The sequence below is a fragment of the Gorilla gorilla genome, chromosome 6 (assembly GCF_029281585.2).
Source record: "Gorilla gorilla gorilla isolate KB3781 chromosome 6, NHGRI_mGorGor1-v2.1_pri, whole genome shotgun sequence".
NCBI classification, from domain to species: domain Eukaryota; kingdom Metazoa; phylum Chordata; class Mammalia; order Primates; family Hominidae; genus Gorilla; species Gorilla gorilla.
The window spans coordinates 105,938,587-105,953,810 of NC_073230.2; the positions used below are offsets into that span (position 1 = coordinate 105,938,587).

Below are 15,224 nucleotides of genomic sequence, written 5' to 3' on the forward strand. Positions count from 1 at the left end.
CCCTGAGAGCCGAGGTAGGCAGAATCATCATTTTTAGCTTGTCAGGAGAACCAAATTAGATAATACTCAGAAAATAATTTTTAAATTGCCAGGTGCTATATCAAAGTTAGTTCACAGCTTTTAATTTCATCCTTCTCAATAATTTTATTTTAAAAACTTGGAATTGTTAGTATGGTTGCTCTAGTTTTACTTTATTGAACATTTTGAAAAACCAATAATTTTATGTAGAGATTACCAATAGTCACATAGTATAGGAAAAGGTAGTTTTTGTTTTATGTTAATTCATTTATATCTATATATAGTAGTTGTAACTATAATTTGGCAATATCTTTTAGAGTCTAACAACAACAACAAACTGATAACTTCATTCTGCCTTTGATTTATTAGACCTTCATTGTCATTTATGACAATATTATGATACAAGGTGAAATCACTGCCAAGGATTTGTCTGTAATTAGCATTTGCAAATGAAAGAATGAAAATAAAGCATTGTTGTTTATATTCTATATTCTCTAATGATATCCTGGAATATCATCTTTTACACAATATGGGAGTATCTATCTTTTATTTATTACAGGATATGTGTCAATTAGAATGTTACAAACTTAAAGAACCAGGAAGGACAGGCAGGTAACATGAATCTGTCAGTCCATTCTGGGGTAAGCAACAAGGAATGGTGGGAACCACGGTGAAATGGAGAACAAATGCCCCACCTAAAGCTCTCCTCATGCAATTTGTCAAATAAAACATTCCTACTTGGTGAGGTTTGGCTCAAAGGCAACTAATAAGCTACTCCTATTCAATTCCTGGGTCTTTCTTTCAATCACACTCCTAATTATTAGACAAGCAAAGGCCTTGGAATGTATTACACTTGCAAGGTATTATTTCCACTGTAGTTCTAGCATTTTCTGCCTCATGTCATTTATGTTATGGGATAGCTCCTCTAGTTATTATTTTCGTGTTTTCTTTCTTATTTCTGTTCCTAACTATTTTCTTCCTGTCTTTTCTACTTTCCTGTTTTACCCCTTCACTCTCGCTCTTGGAATCAATGCAGTCAAGTCATGGTTGTCCAGAATGCAAGGTAGAGTTGTTTCTCTTTCAGTGTCAAGCTCTGCTGTTATGTCTTGAATTATACTTTTGGCATTTTTATGTACATTCACTGGCACTTCAACATGGGCTGTAACTTATATTTTTCTACATGTTTGTATCTATTGAATCAGCACTACAACAAATTGTTCTGAGCATATTTCTAAATAGCTTTAGCAGATGTGTGCAATAGAACACAGAAAAGTAGAAAATATTAAAAGCATAGAAACAATGAAAAAAATATTACCATGAAATTAGACATAACTAAAGTCTCATAATCTATTCACTAAAACTCATTTAGCTTCTCACATAATAATCATGATTTAAGTTCTCGAGTCTTCTATTAAAATAAAAATATCTATAGCCATTTTTCAAAAGTAATTAATGGGTCTTCTGGATGTCCAGTGCAGGTGTATGTCCCATCGGGCACGGTGGCTCACGCCTGTAATCCCAGGACTTTGGGAGGCCAAGGTGGGCAGATCACAAGGTCAGGAGATCGAGACCATCCTGGCTAACACAGTGAAACCCCATCTCTACTAAAAACACAAAAAATTAGCTAGGCATGGTGGCGGACACCTATAGTCCCAGCTACTTGGGAGGCTGAGGCAGGAAAATAGCGTGAACCTAGGAGGTGGAGCTTGCAGTGAGCCAAGATCGCACCACTGCACTCCAGCCTCAAAAAAAAAAAAAAAAAAAAAAAACAATAATAGGTGTTTGAACTTGGTCCCTCACTTGAACCTAATATTGAAACATTTTCATGCCTTTATAACTTCTGCCCCACAAAATTTCTGCTATGCAATGTAGGATGCCATAATTGGCTTGCTGTAGTATATTAGCAATAAGATAATCTTCCTTTGTTCCCAATAGTAGGAGCGTTTTCTAATACAGCTCATAACAAGTTGCATCATTACACTGTCAACTAAGGCAATTTCTTAGTACATAGCCAAAAGCATTATTTTGCACATCTCTCATTGCATTATAAATTAAATGTGTCATTTAGTTGTGAAGGCAAATCATGTATGATCTGTAGCAATAGGGTGATGAGAATTTTAATCCCACCCAGATTATTAATGGTACAGCATTCGTTTTTGTCTATGACATTAAAATTTCACATATTTACTACTAATGAACTGTTTCCCAAATGAGGCTGTTTCTGATTTTTAAAAGCATAAATACTTAAATATTTCAAACAATAGGATTTGTTACCACAGCCTTGCTATTGCCCAGAAACTTTTTGTTTCCTTACAGCCACATAATTATGGCAAACAATGTTACTGACACTGTGATAGATTCCTTGTTATGGCTGGTTCTCTCATCACAGAACACAATCCAGGTATCTCAGGCTGATATGCAAAATTAGTTTTGTTTCAAAGAAATAGTGTTTTTTTAGAACAGATATTATTAATCACATTATTCAGAATCTCCCTATCTTTTATATATAGAAACTTGGGGAAAATTATCAGAATGATAGAGATTGTATTTAACTTATAAAAGAGAGAATATTTTATAAATTATAAATAATACCATGTCTTAGATAACTATTTAAAAGATCTAGAAGCTACTTTCTTATATCTTTCATCTAGAAATCACTTTCACCATGTCTTTGAGAATTGTCAATGTAAGAGGGAATTATATTGACAAGGTACTGACATTGTAGGTTAGACTATGGAAGCCAATAAGTGAGGTCCTTAAGAACTTGCATTTGAATTTTAGCCCTGTCACTTAGAAGCTCTAAGATTTCTCTAAAACTATTTTATCTTCTGCAAAATAGGAATAATAACAGCTCCCTTCCCAGGCCTTCTGTGAAATACATGAAATGAATACATCAAAAGTGATAAGCATAATGTCTGGAACATAATAAGCTTTCAATCAATAGTAGTTGTTATTATTATTGCTAGCAATGTGTATCATACATTTTTTGTAACCAGTGGTTGGTTATCTCTGCAACAGAAAGGTACAGAATGCTTGAGCTTCTGAATTATACTAAATCATTTTAAAATACTATATAGAAAATTAAACAACTTTTCTTTAATAATAAAATGTAATACATCTTTCATTCTTAAATTTAAAATAAGAGTCCTGTTAGCTAGTTAAAAAGTACACTGATTTGGTTTCCTTGTCTCCTTTACTTTTTTCTTCCCACCCTCTGATCAATATACTCAAACTTTGAAGGGCAAAATGTCAGGCAAGATAAGGTGAGAGAATGACAAGGAAAAGGTCTGGGTCATGCATGAACTCAATACTTCCTGTTGGACGATTAAGAAATGGAAATGAGCATATATGAAGGGCCTCGCTCTGGTTTTCTCTCATCACACTGTTGAGCAAAGTGAAAATATTTTCTCATTACTGAGATTTTGTTATGAATATAATTATTTTTATCTATCTTTATACCTGGAAGCCCAATTCCTGGCTGGACCTTTCTCTAAACAGCATTGGTAGCCTATCAAACTATTTCCTCTGGGACCTGTGGAAAGCAGGTACAGGTGGTGTGTGTATTTACAATATGGTGTCCAAAATTTATTTTACTTCAGTAGATTTTAAAGGAAAACAAAATACAAGCATGTTCTAAGGATCACTGAATATTTACTTAGCACAGACTATGTGTCAGACACTGTGCCAGGTGCAGGGGTTACAATTGACAATGTAGCCATAGTCTCTGCCATCAGAGAGCAAAGAGGAAAATAAAATGATAGACAATAAGCACACCATCGCACTATTAAACAGAGCTTACAAAATGGGATGCAGGTTGTACTTTTTCTAAATTAAGAGAAATAACCTCAGAGGAGTAATTTTGAAAAACGTGTGTGTGTGTGTGTGTGTGTGTGTGTGTGTGTGTGTGTAGTAAGTTTAGTAAAGGAAAACCAGATAAAACATTAAAAATTAATACTTTCAATGTTTTAGATAATTTTATGAAAGTAGATACACCAAAGAAGCCTTCAAATTTCATTATCTTTTCTCAGTTTTTCTTTTGAAATTAAAAAATATGTACATGGAAACTGTTTTCCTGCTGGTCTTGAGTAGAATAATTGAATTTCAAAAATTTTTTCAGACAGCCTTAAAAGTATATATACCTATGCATGACAAAATGACCAATAAAAACAAATAAAAAAAATAAACCACCAGCACTTTGGGAGCCCAAGGAGGGCGGATCATGGGGTCAGGAGATCAAGACCATCCGGGCTAACATGGTGAAACCCCGTCTCTACTAAAAATACAAAAAAATTAGCCGGGCATGGTGGTGAGTGTCTGTAGTCCCAGCTACTCAGGAGGCTGAGGCAGGAGAATGGCGTGAACCCGGGAGGCAGAGCTTGCAGTGAATCAAGATTGCAGTGAACTCCAGCCTGAGCAACAGAGCAAGACTCCATCTCAAAAAATAAACCAACAAACAAGGCAAAACTTCAAGGGGGTGAAGTTTTAGATATTTTTTGATAAGCACCATGTCCCATCTTTATGTATTGACCTTTTTATTTTCCCTTATTAATAAACTTCTTTAATTATTAGATATAATTGTCCTAATTGTCCTAATGTTAAATCATTAATGTAATCTTCCCACAAGAGAATATAGTGTGTTTACTAGACAAGAAAGGAAAGGGAGGATGAACTCCACTTATTTCTCAGCCTGACTTTATGCTCACATTTAAGAATCCCCCTGTTTACCTGCCTACCTTCAACTCCACAGATTTTGATATGACTATTTTGTGTAGAGTTTTAAATTGTGTTAGGTGGCAACACAGTTCATTGAAATTGTGTATGATATGATCAGAGCATGGTAGTTATAAAACAACTGTTATTGAAGAATGGCTTTGTGTGACCAGCTCTGCATGTCAGGAAATGCAAGGGCAAAAAATACTGCAAAGGCTTTCATTGGTGTTTAGGAGCAAGCTGTTTTTACTTTCATTAATTCTAAAGGCAATGGATGTTTTAGGTCTGGAGAGAATTGGAGAATCAAACTCATTACTATGATTAAGATACTCTATTAAAATGAACATTTTAACTTTTGTCCAATCAGTTTAGGTTATTTCTAAATGTATCTGGCCAAACATCAGTATTTATAATAAGTAGGCCTAATTGTTCCACAACACTCACTTAGGATGTACTATTCAGAATTTCCCTAGGCAACTCTAAAGAAGGCCTAACTTGTTCACGATGTTTATAATGCGTGTCTACACACATTATACATAATTTATATTATATGTATAAAAATTATGTATTTAAATTGAGATGGAGAATTTTAGATTATAAAGAAGACAAACTAGATACTTCAGGTACTGAAGCCTGCAATTAAGAAAATAGATGGATGTCACATTTTATGATGGGCCTAATCAATTGAGTTCATATAACATTTATTTAAAAACAAGAAATCAAATTACCTATGTTTGGATCCTGGTCCAGTTAATAACTATGCAACTTTGACAATATGCCTTAATTTTTCTGAGCTTCAAGTTTTCTCACCTATAAAATTGAATAAGAAGTAATACCTGTATAATGGGGTTAATATGAGTATTACATGAGTTAACACATGAAAAGCACTTAGAACTTTACCAGAGGAAAAAGGCATTTAATAAATGTTAGTTATGATTTTAATATGCTTACTTTTAAAAATGCTTTTCATGCATGAATTAAATATATACTCATATGTCAATACAATTAAGGGTTTTTTAGTTGATAGAGATCTACAATTCTTGATACAGAGTTGGCATTCACTAATTTTTGCTAGGTGTATAAGTGAAAAAAAGACTAAATGTGGATTTGAAAAATTTGAATAACAATTATTCACATGTATGGATTAAGAAAAGATAGTGACTGATAAATTCCTTCAAAGGTATTTTAATACTACTTCAGACTATTTTAATATGTATTGGCAGACCCAGAATTTTAGTGATAGTACATGGGTTTGCATTTGATATTAATTCCCATCTTGTTAAACAAATTGTATATTTTTTAGAACTTAAAAAACATAATTTTATTACTGTTCAGTGTATTATAAATCTTAATATGGTTTCCATAACCTCACCACCTTGATAAGTAAGTCCAAAACAGAGGCTTTAAAACTCATACTACCATGTGTTTGTTTCCTATGTATATTCACCTATGAGAATAGCCATGATTCTAAAGTAGCAATCCAAGTTTACTATTAACTTAAAAGTAGTCACTAATTCTTTCTATGTCACTATCAAATTAAATTTATTAACTCTTTCTATGTATTAATTTATATGTATTATTTCTATGTAGACACTTTTTTGTAGACACTAATTCTATCACCATCAAATTAAGTCATTAGTTCTAAGTCACCATCAAAAAAAGAATCAAAAACTAAATTTAAAGCAACATATCTTACTAAAAATTTTTGAATTTTTCATTATAAAATATTTCGAGTTTACTAAAAATTATAGAAAATACCCTAACAAATACCTGTGTGCTTGCTATCCAATTTTGTCAAATCTTAAGATTTTGCTATATTTGTTTTAGATGTTTTAAAAGATAATACCCTGAAGCCCTCTGAAATCACTTCCCTATCCATTGAAAAACTCACTAAATTGATTTTAATATTCATAATTTACAAGCTTTCTTATGATATTTATATATGTATGTCATATATACATGTATATATAATGTGTAATCTTATTTCACATGATTTTATCTTTATACCATTATACCATACTATATTAAGTTTTTGATCAAAACTTTTTTCAAGATGTATCTATCTTGACATATGGAGGCTTTTAAAATTTATTTAATTGATTTTCAGTGATACTTACTATTTCATTGAAATGAATATATCACAATGTATTTATTCGTTCTTCTATTGGCTTACTATTGAAATAATGTTGCAATTAATGTTCTTGAACAAATTTCTTGTTCACAGGTAGGAGAATTTCTCTATGGCAGAAGTGGAATTAGTAGAAATTGAATATTTGGATGTTTGGGTATATAAACTTAAACTTCACTAGATATTGACAAATGTATCTAAAAAGTATATATAGAAACTTCCTATCCACAGTCTATGAGATCTCCTCTTTCTTTAAATCATTGTCTGTATATTTCCCTAAAATTCTTTGTAATTTATCTTGAGTGACCGCTGTCAAATTCTGCCCTTAATTGTGTACATTCAAATAGGTTGAAGTGCGAGGAATTCTGCTTTATTTCTTCAGTTGGATTCAGCTCACAATGGCTGACTTGTGAAGTGTTATGAAACACCAACTCGGTGCTTCTTAATCTTCGCTACACATTAGATTCACCTGCGAGCCTTCAAAAATCCTAATACTTAAGCCTCATCCCAGACTAATTAAATCAGACTTTCCTTCGGGGAGTAAGCAGGGGTAAGAGGGAAGTGGGTGGAGGGTTGACTGACCCACCTCCCACCACCAGAACTCAGGTGATCCCATTATGCAGTCAATGTTGAGCGTTATTTCCCTTGTATCTGACCGGTAAGAAAATAAAATCAGAGATACAAGGAAAGTACTTGCCTGCAGGCCCATCTTTAAAAGTGAGTGGTGAGCTGGAGTTTGATCCTCAATAGCTTTCTCTACAATGCATAGGTAAATTAGTGGCTGGGGAAAATTTCTAGGCATCCAGGATATGGCAATACTTGAGACCAGGAATGTAGCAAGAGTTAGTCTGGCTATAGTTTGGAATAGAACTACAGATTACAAGAGTCAGGGTCCAGCCCCCTTTTAGGGAAAGGCAACTTGTGAAGTCCAGACACATGTCAAGACCCCCAGACAGAGAGGTTGGTTTACAGGACTCTAGTGCCCACCAGAGATGAAGTATTATTTAGAATGTGAGACATAAGCTTAGGCAGAAAATTCAGAAAAAAGCAGTGAGAGTTAGAGAAAGGCCTTGTCTGTGTGGGCACCATTTGGTAATAGCAAGTAACAGTAATCTAATTTCAACCCCATCAGCAGGTTGGTGCCAGCTATAGATGTTCTGCCAGACTTAATTAGGATAGGCTTTGAAAATAAATTGTTTTTAAATGTGTAGCATATAAGCTTCTAATTGGTGCTCAGAGGAAATGGAAAGTCAAGGATTAATGCAAATGTCCCAAGTTCTAATAATTGAGGAAAGATTTTTATTTGGTTCATCAATTGTAAAATAACATATTGACAGAAACCAAAAATTTATATTTAATTAAAATTGCTTTATAACTGCATTAAATATACTTTACCAAGAGTGTTGGAATATACTTTAGATATCAGTAACAAGTGTTCATGGAATGTGAGCCATAGCAACAGCCATTCTTCATCTTTTTCTCAGTACACTCATTACAATGTTTTAGTTTTGCTTTTCCATATGTACAAAACTATAGTAAGGTTAAACACCAAATTATTGTTTATGGGGCAATAACATTGATGTTACTATTTAGTTCATATAATTATCTCCTACATTCAGGAATGAGCAAGATTTCTGAAATTATAGTATATTTAGAACACCTACAAGCATTTCTTTAAAAAAAAATCATTAGGGCAAAGAAAACTACAAGCATCCAACATATTTTTAAATTGTCACTGTGCATTCAACTTAAACTAAGGTTTAAGACATGAGGATGATGAGATAATTATATAGTGATTTGAAATAAAATATCTTGAATAGTCTGCATGTCCTTTAGTTTAACTGTGAAGTCATAAACTAAGGTGAATAATCAAGATAACTCTTTCTTTTCTCCCAATTCAGTGCTGAGTACAAGAGAAGGACAAAACATGTCCAGAAAAGTCTTAATCCTGAGTGGAATCAAACAGTAATTTATAAAAGTATTTCCATGGAACAGGTATGTCAAGATTATTTCTAGGTGACAGAATTAGGCTAATATAAGTACAGTGATAACACAATTATTCAAAAATTGGGATCTATATACATTTTGCCAATCAAACAGAAAAAGTTGAGTAAAATACATGTAAGAAATGTAGCCAATGGAAAAAAATGAGTGACATTTAAGCGTAGGGTGAAAGTAAATGTGCACATTTTGACAAAGCAGCCAAAACATAAACAAATAAAATAAGAAAACTAGTGGAATATTTTCCATTTGTTATTTCAGAATTTAAAATTTTTATTAGACTAAGCCACATTTATCATATTTGAGAGAGAAACACATTGTCCAACTGGCTATATTTTGACTTTCATACACAATACACAAAAAAAATAAGATTCAGTGCATAGAACTGTATTACTCCACTAGACAATATTTTAGGAACTCATCTCTTTGCTAAATTGAGGCCTCCTAAGAGTCTGGCATTGTGGTGCTAAACTCTACAGAAGAAGGCAAAATGATGACTAGTATAAAGGATTATCACCACAGATAAGTAACTGTAGGCAAAATTACATTATTATATTTCTGAAAATCTGCATTTTTATATCTTTGTTTGAGTAACAGACAATAACTGAAATGTATAAGGTTGAATTCAGAGAGAAGACTATAAAGACAGTTCCCATATAAACCAATTTACAAGTGAACTGTCTTTCAAAATGAGGTTCTTAATTTGTCTTCTAGTAGATTATTTTCATTACAAAGACGAAGCTGGATATAAATTATAATCTGGGTTTGTGAATTTAAAATAAACTCACCTGCAGAAATAAGGCAATGCTACTAAGTTTTTTGGAAATTGCTGAAACATTTAATCCAATACTTCATCTAGATAGTACTAGACGTTTTTGCAATCTATGAATTTCTTACATTTAGAGTATTTATAAATTCTGATTTCTATTTTTGAAAATGAGGTGGGGATACAATAAATAAGAATTATCATTTTATTCACAAAATAATAATGTTCCACATGATCAAACACTAGTTTAGAGTGCAAAATCATTCAAATTTTACATAATATTTAATATTTAAGCTACATAGTTTTTGGTAAAATTTTAAGTATTTTCACATAAATGGAAGGAGTTTAAGGAAAAAAATAAATTCTACTGTATGTGTGATGAGAAAATGTATGATGGAAAGATAGGTTTAATTAGATTTCTATTTGAACTATATAGCTCAAGAAGAAAACACTGGAGGTGACAGTTTGGGATTATGATAGATTTTCATCCAACGACTTCCTTGGGGAGGTAAGCCTCTGACTTCCTTTCCCTTATTTGCTGCTATGGTAAACCACCAATTAAAGCACGATGCAAAGCATGTTTCTGAAGTTTATAAGATAGCCGTTTCTGAAAAAAATCTTCTGGCAGATAGAATTTATTTCCTGATTTACTATTTGAGTAGATTAATACTAACTCAAGAAATGGTTTTCACTCTATCACTTGATGTACTTTATAATTAATTTCTAAGATGAAATTTTCTTTCAATAGGAAGATATGTAATCATACTGTGAGTCCAAATGAGATCTGAAATAACAAATTTATTATATTATAAAATGGCCTGGACTTTTAAAAATGCATTTACAAGTTCTTTAATTGATTTGATGTAACATATTGATTGCGTTGTTATTTATAATTAAGTATTCTGAGAAAAATCACTGAAAACATTTTAAGAAGCAAAACTATAAGTAGGAGAAAACAATAAAAACAATTTTTACATTAACATCAAGGAATCAAAATAACCTAATTGTATGCCTGTATCAGAATATCTCATATACCCCATAAATATGTACACTTACTATGTACTTGTAAAAATTTAAAAATAAACAAATAACCTAATCATGAAATTGGTAGCGTGAACAGATCTTGTGATTTTTAATCTATTATATATATACATTGTTTATATATATGAACATAATATATACACATATTGTTTATATATAGGAATATTATATGTATAATGTAGATATGTACACATTGTGTATATATATACACATTATACATTATATGTTATATATACGTATATTATACATTGTATATACATATATTTATATATTGTATATATAATGTGTGTATACATATAATGTATATATGTCTATATACAATGTATAATATATACTATGCAGTGTATACAATTGTATGTCTACAGTGTATATATAATGTATATATACACGTTATATATACAATGTATATATACTATACATATTATATATAGTATATATAATATATATACACACATACACATTGTTTAGTGTTCTGCTTAGGGCAGAAGTTATGAATTCATGTTAAAAATAATCTCCAAAAAATCCAAAACCTACAAAATACAACATCCTTTTGTGTAATCAAGGTGATAATGAGGACTTGTTTGGTTCTTAAGACTTTGCACATCTCTTTTCACCAAAACTGGAGCATTTGACCCTTACCTTCCGGCTCCATCCAGCTCTAGCCACTTGGACTAATCTTGATCCTAGGCAGGAGTACTCTAGATTAGTAATATGCCTGACTTTATGTTTCATTTCAAAAAAGTGACTTACTGAAGTCCTTCTAATTTATGGTCTTATGTTTACATGAGCCTAAAGCATATATCCATTGGTCTGGTTTTCATTTCTTTTTAGCTCATCATATCTAAGATGTCAGCAACTGTAAAATGCACCAATGTACTAAGAAAAAAAAAGTTGCCAATTAAACCATGACAAAATGTGGTAGTCATATCCCTATTTCAAATGTGAACTAAAGTATGTTTTAAAATAGAATAAATAAGTTTGTAATTGCAACTTACTCATTCTTTTCCATTTTGTCCCTTTTGTGACTAAAATCAAACATTTTTCAAGGTTGCTAGTCCAGTTTAAGATTGAAATAAGTTATGAGTTTTTGTTTGTTTGTTTATTTGTTTGTTTTTTGAGACGGAATCTTGCTCTGTCGCCCAGGCTGGAGTGCAGTGGTGTGATCTCAGCTCACTGCAAGCTCTGCCTCCTGGGTTCATGCCATTCTCCTGCCTCAGCCTCCCACACAGCTGGGACTGCAGGTGCCCGCCACCACGCCCAGCTAATTTTTATTTTTTTGTATTTTTAGCAGAGACGGGGTTTCACCGTGTAAGATTAAAATAAGCTCTTACAACAAAAAGAAGTTTTGTTTTATGAACAGATTGACTTGTGACCCTATCTTTTAACATCATATCCAAATAATTTAGTTAATAGTCAAAAATTTTATACAGTTCAGTTCAAGCAAACATTTATTAAGCATCTAGTATGTAAAAGACATTGTTTCCAGTATCATTGGTGAAGAAAACTGAGGAAGAAAGAATCATCATCCTCAAAAGTTATACTGTATTCCTTGGTTTATATCCTTGAATAAATTTTAGAACATAGAAAAAGTAATGAATCAATTATACTTTAGTCCCTAAATTTCATTTATTTGTTACACTTTTTTTCAGGTATTGATTGATTTATCTAGCACATCTCACCTCGATAACACTCCAAGGTGGTATTCTCTCAAAGAACAGACTGAAAGCATTGATCATGGCAAGTCTCATTCCAGTCAGAGCAGCCAGCAGTCCCCAAAGCCATCTGTTATCAAAAGCAGAAGCCATGGTATCTTCCCTGACCCATCAAAGGGTAGGAAATATTTTTTTAAGTAGAAAAAGTTTTGTGTCTATTTGTTCAGTCTGTATCTTCTTAGTGTGAATGTTTGTACATTTAACCTATATTAATAGATTAGACACGACTGGAAAATACTTAATATAATGTCATGTAAAGAGTGATGGATATGGAATCAGGAGAAATGGGCTTTATTCTCAGGTCATCACCCATACTTAGGTGCAGTACTTTGTAATCTTCACTTCTCTAACTGTCCATTTTTCAACATGTAAAATGGAGAAGGTGTGACTATATGAGCTATTTGGTCTATTCCACCTCAAAATCCATGATAACATGATTTCAGAAAATGCTTTTGGGTATTTCATAAAGATAATATAAAAATCCCTACCAGTTCATTGACTAGACATAATCATCATTATCATTAAGTTATAATCCTTCTAATTGTTTGAATCTCTGGTTGTCCATAAATATTGTCTTACCCAATAAATATAATTTTGCATGCTACTTTTTATTTATCATACAAAGAATATTTTCCCCTGTCATCAAAACAATTGGTATGCTGAAATTTACTTAAGTCTTTCCTAAATGTTGGACTCAAGCTAATTTTTTAATAACTATTATTATTTTTTAAATAACAGTGCCATACATTGGGTTTGGCAATATGCAAATATGTACAGCACTCTCATTCAAATGAGCTTTTCCTTTGAGAGGTTCATAACCAACTGTCCTACAACACAACATTAATCCTCATCATAAACTGAGTTACTGCCTCTATGGGATAAAACATGTGGTTCCTTACCTAGATATACTGAACTATTTGTAAGTATTAAATATAATTTTTATATTGGACTTGAGTATTACTTCCTTGTCACCTTTTCTAGGAAAGTCCAGCAAATTGTAAAGTGGTTCTTTGTACATGAGATTCTCTGAATCATAAATGCAAGTGTTCTAGGAGATGAGAAAGTGAGTCCATGTCCAGTAGGCCACTGAGTTGATATCATAAACTGCTGACTACGAGTGCTGTAGATTATTTATGAATGAGTTTTATAGATCATTTATGGGTTCCACTTAGCCATCTCAACTCTTATCTTGCTTAACATTCTGCAAGATCATTAGTATAAAGATCTCTTTCTATGACTGCCTTAGGAAATATGTGATCCATACATTCTCTACAATGGTTTGAGGCATGATTCTACAATCTCCACACTTAATATGTCCTAGTGATTCACATCCTTCATCCTGTTTTTACTTAAAACTCCTCGTGTGTACTGTCTCCTACCTGACCTCTACTGGAATTAGCAGAGGTGCTTGGTGAAACTAAAAGTTAACATATTTATTACTAGAAGCTAGTCAGAATGTATTTATTTTTTCAAAGTTCTCTCTTCTCATTGCTATCATCCTTTTGCCTTTCCTCCCCCAAATTGTTTCCCAGATGTTTAATCATCATTCTGTATGATGACCAGTTGCATAAATGAATCATATAAGACTCAGAATTAACATAAATTTTAGGCAGTTTCAAATTATGTGTAGACCAAGCTTGATAGGAGGAATGCTGGAACAACTTTAACTCATGTTTTACCCTTTTGTGACCAGACATGCAGGTTCCCACCATTGAGAAATCCCATAGTAGTCCTGGTAGCTCAAAATCATCATCAGAAGGCCATCTCCGTTCTCATGGACCATCTCGCAGTCAAAGCAAAACCAGCGTCACTCAGACCCACCTGGAAGATGCAGGGGCTGCCATAGCTGCTGCCGAAGCTGCCGTGCAACAACTCCGCATTCAACCAAGTAAAAGACGCAAATAAATTCCTCAGCATGGCAGCTTAATGTTCATCTGTTGCCTTTCTTTCCTGCTGTCCTTTCCTGTTTGCTTTCAGTTTTCAACATCCTCTGCTCACCCTGTTCTCTGTCCCTTTGTCTGTGTAAGAACGATATAAATACATTAATATGCTCTTTCTTATTTAGATTTTTTTTATTTACATAGACTGAAATAAAACTGGCTGTTTCTCCTTTGTTTCCACCATCCATCCAACCTGGCTCATAGCATTTGATACAGTGTCTGTGATGTTTGGAAGCAAAGCAATGTTGTGTGTCCTTTTTGTTTGCACTTAAATATCTTTTAGAATACAGAAATTATAAGCACAAGTGGCTGCCAGTTTTCCAGGACTTATACCAAAAAAAAAAAAAAGTGCACACATATAAGTATTTAGAGCAGATTTTCAATTAGATTCTTGTATCTGAAAACACTCAAAAAGTCTAGGCAGAAGATAATGCAACCAACAGTCAACTTCTAGAACCTTGGAGGAAAAGCCATTTCAAGACAGTGCTTTAAAACACTAACAAATTTTGCTTCTGAAATATGGTAGCTTTCCATGTGCAAAAAATTGTAGTCTTCTGAAAAATCTGTGAAGAAAATCTTATTTCTTACATTCTCAAAAAACTACATTAAATTAATATATGTGTAAGCATATGTGATGAGGCAATGCGACCTCACTGAGGAGCACAATTGGGTCCATTCTGTTGGATCACACTTTGTATGTGATGACAGATTTTACAAATATTTTTTCTAACCACTGGAAATCAAGACATGCTATGTCTGGTAGCTATAAGTCAATCAAAGTATAACAATTGACCTATCTTAACTGCTGTATTTTCATTTCATTTGTGAAAATTTAGTCAATTGATATAATTATATAAAAACTTAATACGTGCAAATATTTCACAAATGTAGGTACCCTGTTACTTCTA

The 15,224-nt window shown here is 32.7% G+C and overlaps 1 protein-coding gene across 5 annotated transcripts in view; it reads left to right on the forward strand.

Moving 5' to 3' along the window:
* The window catches only part of PCLO (piccolo presynaptic cytomatrix protein), a 403,311-nt gene that overhangs the window by 320,588 nt on the left and 67,499 nt on the right, over positions 1-15,224 (forward strand). For all 5 annotated transcript variants that reach the window (XM_019031537.4, XM_055347822.2, XM_055347823.2 and 2 more), the window contains exons 16-20: positions 1,055-1,081; positions 8,758-8,851; positions 10,060-10,131; positions 12,314-12,494; positions 14,070-14,264. In XM_019031537.4, the coding sequence (XP_018887082.3) occupies positions 1,055-1,081; positions 8,758-8,851; positions 10,060-10,131; positions 12,314-12,494; positions 14,070-14,264 (569 nt within the window). The remainder of the gene's footprint in view (positions 1-1,054; positions 1,082-8,757; positions 8,852-10,059; positions 10,132-12,313; positions 12,495-14,069; positions 14,265-15,224) is intronic.